General features: G+C 28.0%; 1 protein-coding gene across 2 annotated transcripts; it reads left to right on the top strand.

The window, feature by feature from the left end:
• Positions 1 to 381: 381 nt before the first annotated feature.
• On the top strand, positions 382 to 4,052 carry Erp44 (Endoplasmic reticulum protein 44). 2 transcript variants are annotated; one of them, XM_070294443.1, is made up of 7 exons: positions 382 to 612; positions 1,228 to 1,309; positions 1,423 to 1,578; positions 1,737 to 2,037; positions 2,229 to 2,276; positions 2,653 to 2,948; positions 3,038 to 4,052. In XM_070294443.1, exons 1-7 carry the CDS (start codon positions 553 to 555, stop codon positions 3,385 to 3,387), a joined length of 1,293 nt encoding a protein of 430 aa, XP_070150544.1. In that variant the 5' UTR covers positions 382 to 552; the 3' UTR covers positions 3,388 to 4,052. The 2 variants fall into 2 exon arrangements, with proteins under 2 accessions (XP_070150544.1, XP_070150545.1); XM_070294444.1 differs by lacking the exon at positions 2,229 to 2,276 and having other exon boundaries at positions 383 to 612.
• The last annotated feature ends 5,341 nt before the right edge of the window (positions 4,053 to 9,393 follow it).

Genomic DNA, 9,393 nt, shown 5'->3' with positions numbered 1-9,393 from the left:
ACGTCTGATTCTCGCGCGTTTTTATAATTATTTTATGCTCCCCAGATAAATAAAATAAATAAATTTTACTGTATAATACATTACTACACGTGCGATTTTCAGAAATATCGAATTTAATATATTATAAAAAAACCGATTAAAACAAACATTTCTTGTACGAGCAAACATGCAAGCGAGCTCATCAAATCGTAATTAATTGTGAGTACAGGTGTGAAAGAGCGATTTAGATAAAGATATATTTTTAAAATGGTGTTAAGTGATGAAAGACAAGTATTTAAGTCGAAGGACAAGATAGCGGAAACGCGCGCGCACACATGCACGCATACCGTGATAAATTCCGCGTGTATATATGCGTAAAATCAGGTTTGGCGTTTCGAAAACGTGAGCGGCGCGGGGCGGTTATAATCGATTGTTTCGAGAATACTCCGACTCGATTCTCCGATATGCCGCTAAGCGCTAAGCTCGTAGCACATAGTTGACACATAGGCAGCCGCTTACTGATGGTGTTTCAAAAGCTCGTCGCTTAGCCATCGTTTTCCGCGAGATCGCAGAATGCTGACCCGCTGTGATATTTTTCATTTCAAAGTACTTATACTTTATGCTTGTCTCCTGGTGAGTAACGCGTTACACAATTGCCACGTCATTTCGAGTTTTTTACCAATCGCGAATGGTGATGTGTGAAAATTTTACAGTATTTTCTCGTGACACGTATCACGCGTAACTCATGATCCTATTCGTCTCTCAATTCCCATTACTATTTGTCTAAATGCCTCGTCTCGTTATCGACATTTTTCTCTCAACATTTTCATGTCGCATAACCTATACTATAATTCTTATTATTATCATAGTAATCTTTTATTTGATTACCAAGATATAAGAGATTAGCGTTGATAAAAATATCATGCCTATTGTATAATTAGTTATAAAATACTAAACTAATTTGATAAAATATTGTCTCACAATATCTCAATGTTCATCATTCTCATTTATGCGATTGTCTATAGCTATAATGTTTACTATTCATTAGTTAATCGTTTATATCCAGCAGCACCAAGATCAGCTTAATGATTTAAGTCATGTGTCATATGAAAGGAATTTATCATATGTATTACTATCTAATATATGAAGGATTCTTTTCTAAGATCAATATGCATTTGATATATTAATTTGATTTTATAACAATGCAAACAAATATATAATACATATTTAATGTTCCTATACTTCTAGATACATTTGCCAAACAATATAGCAGAAGAAGTAGGAGAAGGAGCAGTTCCACTCACTCATAAGAATATTGATACAACATTAGGTAAAGAATTACACACATACTACACAATGTGTAATAAATGTCAAATAATGCTACTAAACACAGTCAAACATTGCATCTATTTTTTTTTTAAACTATATAAATTTTTTTTACAGCCGAGAATGAACTTGTATTTATAAATTTCTATGCACAATGGTGTCGCTTTAGCAACTTACTAGCTCCAATTTTTGATAAAGCTGCAGATAAGATTAGAACAGAATTTCCAGAACCAGGAAGAGTAGTAATGGCTAAAGTGGATTGTGACCAAGAAAGTATGTTCAAAGTGTTTTGAGGAAAGATATGACAATTTGTGTAATTATGGTTAAGCAAGATCTAAATATTAATCTGTATATTAAATATGTTACGCGCTTTATTGTCAGATCTGTTCTTTTAAGTAGTTGAAATATTGTATGACTGTATTATGTTTCAGCATCTGTAGCATCTAGATTTCACATAAGCAAATATCCAACATTAAAAGTAATAAGAAACGGACAACCAACCAAGAGAGAGTACAGGGGTCAGCGATCAACGGAAGCATTCCAAGAATTTGTCAGAAAGCAGCTAGAAGATCCTATTAGAGAATTTTTTGATTTAAAAGAACTTGATGAACTTGATGATAAAAAGCGTATGATTATTGGATATTTTGACAGAAGAGATACACCAGAATACGAATTATTCAGAAAAGTTGCCACTAATTTGAAGGATGATTGTCAGTTCCATGTTGGTTTTGGGTAAGATATATATTTATTATATATATATATATATATATATAGAGCTGTCGCATTATATAAATTATTATTTATGATGCAAATATTTTTAATGGAGTTAATATGGATGTAAAAATTCCTCTTATATTAGTAGCATAAAAATATCATGTATAATATATCATAATAATTATTATAATATACTTCCATTTAACAAGCACATGCTCCAATCAAAGCTGTGAAATTGGACAGCACTTTCATTTGCTGTAAGTAAAGTGGTACATATATGAGGTTATGGACTTTTGCTGTATTAAAAGTATTTATGAAGTTTTTTAATATATATTTTGTCTTTTATAAAATATTTATTATATTTTGTACAATGTTATGTACAATGTATTTCTTTTTATATTATGTTAAGATGTTTGACACCCTGCAGTCAATTTTACAAAAAAAAAAAAAAAAATGATGTTTTTTAAATAATCTACTTTAATTTCAAGAATTACTTTATTCAATTTGCTTAATTTATACTATGCAAATTAAACAATTAAATCCTATTTTTTTCAAACACTTTCAGTTGTGCGAGTGAAATAATAGATATTGTTGCTAAATAAATATCTATTAATTTTAAAATAATATGTTTAGGAATGCAAGTAAGGCATTGCATCCTCCAGGAGAGCCGATTATTGTCTTCCGATCCGATAAAGCCCTATCCAATGATGAAGATGAAACTTATAAAGGAAGTTTGCACGTTTATGATGAATTAAATGTATGGGCACAAGAGAAATGCGTGCCGCTTGTAAGAGAAATAACATTCGAAAATGCGGAAGAACTAACGGAAGAAGGGCTACCATTCCTTATACTATTTCATGCTCCCGATGATATAGAAAATGTCAAGTTGTATAAAGATATTGTAACTAGAACATTAATAAGCGAAAAACGTACGTTATATCATGTTCTATCTTTTCTTATTTATGTTATTATTACTTACAAAACTTTTTAAATTACCTCCTTTGTTTGTTTTTTTCAGAGAATGTCAATTTCTTAACCGCTGATGGCCTGAAATTTGCACATCCGCTACATCATTTAGGAAAAAGCACAGCAGATCTGCCATTGATTGCAATAGATAGTTTTAGACACATGTACCTGTTCAAAGATTTTAATGACATTTTTGTAGAAGGAAAACTTAAAGCTTTTCTCCAAGATTTGTATTCTGGCAAACTTCATCGTGAATTTCATTATGGTCCTGACATCACTAATAATGATATACCACAAATTACTGGAAAACAAGTGAAAACGCCCACAACACCGCCAGAGTCTGCATTCAAGAAATTGGCACCAAGCAAAAATAGGTATACGATAGTTAAGGATGAACTGTAATAAAATCAGAGTGTAGTGGTGCAGTGAAATTTTCGTAATTTATATACAGTTACTAATAAATTGGAAAAAGTGAGTCGTGCAGCGATTTTCTAATATTCAATATAGATATGTTTCGTAATATATTTGTAACATGAGTCTTCTAAAATCTTGACGAATCCGTCTTTTCTTCTCTGTGACTTTTATTCTTTCCATATTTTTTGCGGGATGGATTTCACGTTTTGATTTACTCACTTGTTATTTAATAAGACAACATTATTTGAAATTGTTTGTTAACTGCCTATATAATTTTCATATCCAAGAGATATAACACATATGAAAAAAAAATCCTCATACATTGGTAGGATCTACTGTTGGCAAAAAACAAATGATAAAGAATAAAATGTTCTTTTTCTTTTGATAAGATACTTTAGTTCTTTGCACGAATGCACGAATTGCCGAAAGTAGTTTTTTTTTTAATGACAGTGAAATGTCAAATTTTACATCTACCAGTGTCAATAATTACGTATCAGATTTTTGTATGTATTTTATTATTATGAAGTAATCATGTAATTTAATGTCGTTATTGTTGGTTTATAATAATTTCGATATAAATCTGAGATGTTTTTGTATGTAGAGAGGTTTAATTTACTCTATATCCCTTCTATTAAGCAGTTCTTACACAATCAATATTATTGATGCAATATATATATATATATATATATATATATATATTAATATGAATATAGATAATATTGATATATCAGATATTGAACATTTTAATAATAATCAATATCATTGTGTAATATTGCGTAATAATATAGATAGGGTAAAAACTACTTTATCTTAGAATTTAGCACAATATTATTAATATAATATGCAATTATATATATTTGATAGTAATTTGAGGCATAAATGTGTTCGAGAATGTATACATGATAGTATATATATTTATGTGTGCGCATTATTATGTGGGACAATTGTTTTTGGATGAAGTATACAAAAGAGAGAGAAAGAGAAAGTACTTTATCTATCACATGACTGAAATAGATATTTGAAGAAGCAAAATCTCAACATGCCCTCGTAAGATACTTCCCGGATGCATTATTTGTATGAATGATGATATTGTTTTGCCTGTTAATAAAGGATTTCTAAGCCAAAAAAATTTTGTATTCATTCACATATTGATAAAAACATAGAAAGAGAGAGAGAGAGGAGGGGAAAGAGAGAAAGATTCTGTTTCTAATATTTTCAATGTTTCTTGATATTTCTATCTATCAAATCTCGAGCCCTCGAGCCTCGACTCGAAATTTTTTTAGATATGCATTTATATGAGTAATCAGTATTGTTACAAACTTTGGTTGAACAGTTGCTAAATATATAGCTAAAAAATCATCCAACTGTCAAAAAATCAGAGTCAGTATCAGTAATGAATAATTCCAATACTTATACGAATTGGAATTATTCATTAATGATAATGGCACTGATTTTTTGATAGTTGGATATTTTTAGCCATTATTTAGCAACTGTTTCATTCTGGATTAGGAACAATAGAAACAAAATATACTGTAAATTACTGTAGAAAAGTTTTTTTTTTTATGATAACAGTTTGTAAGGAACTTATTTTGCTCGTATAACAAAACAATATGTTATAAATATATTAATGAATTAATGGTATCTAACGCATCTTCTATAATAAAGATGTAAAAGATTTAATAAACTTGCGAGAGATAAGTTATAATTGTTTTTATTATTAATTTATTATATTTTATTATTAATCATAGACCGTACATGTACATGTAATCTAATAAGTTCGTGCGCGCGGCTCACGAATTAGTGGATTAGTGCAGCCAGTTCAGCTACAAAGAACAGACTTGATATCTCGTCGGTACCTCTGGCCTCGAGGCCTCGAGCTGCTTGAGCTCGAGCACTCGAGCTTTGTAGTCGATTGTCGATCTAACCTTATTACTATATTTATGATTGTGCGTAAACGTTTTTTCGTATCTTGCGAGCAAATTTACTATATCGTAATTACTTATGAAAAAATATATTACTCTCTTCAGTGAATATTTAACAAACAATAAGAAATAATGGGACGAAAGTCCACTAAATATTTGCCCCTTAGTAGGCGCCGAATATCTCGCAAAAAAGCCTGGATGAAAAGGTCTGTGTAATTGAAACAGAATTATTTTGCAATCCAATAATAAAATAATGAATGATGTATCTCCTATAATCCACAGTAAATAAAAAATTTATATATATATATAAATTTTTTCAAGCTAAAAGATAATACTATAAATTTAAAGTAATTGTTAAAAATTATTTATTACATTATTATTAATTAATACACATAATTCTCAATTTTTAGAAATAAAAAATTGAAATAGGCAATGGATTTTATTTTTTTTAAAGCTATGTAAAATTAAGAAAAAATATAAAATGCAGTATATATTTGTTTTTATTATAGCAATGTCTAAAAATCTGTTCATATTTAAATGTTTTTTTATTTTTATTCTTTTATTTTTTTTATTTTTTTTTTTTTTTTTTCAGACGGATGGCAATGCGAAAGCTTTCGCTAGATAAAGCACAAGCTGAGAATGTCGGTAATGCTGAGAAAGTAACTAATATTCAGCTTTCTATTAAATCTGTAACATAAGTTATAACTTATGTTATAAATATGGAAGTTGAGACTGACATTCTGCATTGTCTTAATCAAGTTAAAGAAGAAGAAGTTGATAATGAGGAACTTATAAAGACATACAAAGAAGAAAGCATATACAATAAAAATATCGAATATTGTAAGAATGAGAATAATTTGGTTATAGAAAACCAATGCTTTTTAGATAAAGAAAAGAAAGAAGAAATATATGAAGAAGTATATGAAATATATGAAGAAGAAGAAAAAAGCACATACAATGAAAATCTTGAATATTGTGATGATTTGAAGGATTTAATTATAGACAACAACAGCTTATCAGATAGAATTAATAATATACCAAAGAACATACCTGAAGGCCGATACATAGTGGACATCGCTTACATGTGGAACGAGATCCATCAGACATTCAATGACCATGCACGGGGTATAGAATGCCAGTTCAAGTATTGGCAACTAGTAAATTTTCGTCGTCGCGGGTTATTAACACAATTATTTTTTAAATGTCAAATGTGTAAATATGAAAGTAGTGTTTGGACAGAACCTATGCATCCAGAAAAATTAAATATTAATGCAGCTGCTGCAGCTGGATGTGTTGAAGTAGGGATTGGTTATACTCAGATGAGAAAATTATGTACAGCTATGAACATTAAATATATGTCTGAACCGACTTATATAAAAAATCGGGATAATTTAATGCATAAAAAGACAGTTCTAGAGGATATAAGAACAGAATCTTCTAGAAACTAATTTCGGAATGTATTGTGTAAGTCAAAGCTATATTTTATAGTTAATGTACAAGTAATTTTTCATTATAGATAAGATATGCATGTGAATTGTAAAATTTTAAGTGACTGATGATTTTGAAATTTTGAATAACTTTGTAAGTAACAGATTATGAAAAATTATTTTCTTTTTGTTTATCATTTACACATCAATACTGCAAATTATCCATTTTTATTTGACTTACAATGCAGAATCGCGTTATGTATATTATTATAACATTTTTAGTTTGTGTATGTGTACATGTGAGCATGTGGGGAGATGTTTTCTTATACATAAGAAAGCTGTTGTAGCTAAGCAGGAGGAATTCGTATATATCAATAATGCTTCCAATAAATTTTATATTAGAGAATAGAGTGCAAACCAATAAAAGAAACATACAAGTTTTTTTTTTATTATGATAAAATTATGATAAACTTTCTGGCAATTAACATGCTATTAAATTTATTTATTTGTATCTAAAGATTATAATAGGAAATTATTTATACTTTATTACTGTATTACATAATTCATATCTGTGTGTAATATAAATATATTGATTTTTTACTACATTATTATAAAAATATTAGTTTTAGTAAGATAGAATTTATTAAGATTTTGCTCTTTAATTAATACTGTTAAAATACTTTTGCAAATGCAAGTTATGTGATTAATGATTAATAATATCAGGATAAAAATTAAAAATATTGTTAGAAAGAGAATATATGTTTTTAAGTAAAAATATATGATTATGGAAATAAGATGTTTGTTTATATATAAATTGTTATTATTAAAAACAGAATGGTATCATATCAAAAATTAAACTATGCTTCTTATTCATTATTTATTCTAAATTAAGATTTATGTCTTTGCGTTAATCAATTCTGAATCTTCATTACAATACATTAAGATTACAAGGATAACATTGCATTATGCGAATACTATATGAAAAGGGAAAAATTTCGTAAAAATAAAAAAAATTTTGAAAATTGCAGATATATAGCGTATCATTGAAAATCAAATAATATATATATATGTACAAATCAAATATTTTTTTGTCAAATTAGATACACTTTTTTACCTAACTTTCCTTCTATGATTATCTATTAGTATTAAAAATTTCCATTTCAACATATTTTTCTTGTTTCTCAATAATAATAGAAGATTTCCATTTTTTTCTCTATATGAAAATGATCAGTTTTTCAGTCGCTTTCTTATTCTATGATCACGTGGCAAACGAGATAATGAGAGAGCAACGAAAGAAAAGAACTCCAGTTTACAGAGAAGAATCGATCTATAGAAAAGTTTATACCGCGCATACAACTGTATCATTTCAAAGAGTACAAGATGATTCTAGAATCGAAAAAATATCTGATTGCTCAAATATTATTCATATTGATAGAGAAAGAATTGCAAAAGATTATTTAAAGAAAGATGATAAAAAAGAAAATAAATAAAAATATCCTTATAACAAAATATAATAATAAATACTAGAAAAGAGCCAAGAATTAATAATATCAAAGGGATAGCGAAAGATCCAATTATGAGAACGATTATCTATTATAAAATGGCTGTATTTATAGGGGTAACTCGATACATATATTGCATTTCACCAGTACACAGTGTTCACCACTTTTTATATATGTCGTGTTTTAATATTATAATATATAACGTTACACGTAACATGGTCGCGTACGTTTAACATCACATAACACACACACATACACGCACAAACAGACATACGGTACTCTTTTCTGAATCCCTGTCCTTTCTAACTTTTCTCCTGACTTTAGGATGAAACGCGAGTATAAAGTATCCATATGAAAAATCATGATCTCGTTGTTAAGAACAGATTAAAAAAATAATTAAACATTTGTTCATATTCGTTGAATGAAAATGATAAAATGAATTTCTTTTGCACCATTATTCTATCTATTTATTTAGAACAATTTTGTTTCTTAGAGTCTCGATTTTAATCGTATTAAAATATCATTATCGTATCTTTTTTCTTGTGTGTGTACATTTCACCTCTTATAACATTATTTCTTTGATTATACTCGTATAATTCGTGTTTTTTGAATGAGCTCCGACAGCCAATCTTCATCGCTTAACTATTTTAGCTTACTACAGTATTGAGTTTTTTTTAATTAAATTTTGATTATTGAAACAAATTTAAAATTTTAGAAAACATTGAGTGCATTTGCGTAAGATATATATTTTATGTTTGTATTATTCTTTATTAATTTATCATTATAAAATATTGTTATTTTGAGTAAATTTCTTCACTAATCATTAAATTAATGCAAATTATAAATTAAAATTGTTATATATAATATGTTATTTAAAATTCATTATCATATGTATTGGATGCATTTACATATAACTTTGCATATTTTTCAAAACTATAATATCTATTATTGTATACAGTAACAGATATTATTTTCCTATCCTTCTTAATACACATCGAATGCGTAATCTCTACGGACAGCCCTTTATTTTTTATTAATAATTAATAAATTAACTCTCTAATAATATAAATGCGAAATAGCGATTAAATGTCAGCGATTATCTTAGGCGCGGCAACATGTTTGTAACCGTGCAGAATAACACAT

Source organism: Polyergus mexicanus, unplaced genomic scaffold (assembly GCF_030449975.1).
Source record: "Polyergus mexicanus isolate NDT 795.1 unplaced genomic scaffold, iyPolMexi1.0 SCAF_4, whole genome shotgun sequence".
NCBI lineage: Eukaryota > Metazoa > Arthropoda > Insecta > Hymenoptera > Formicidae > Polyergus > Polyergus mexicanus.
This window is presented reverse-complemented; position numbering and strand designations above follow the sequence as displayed.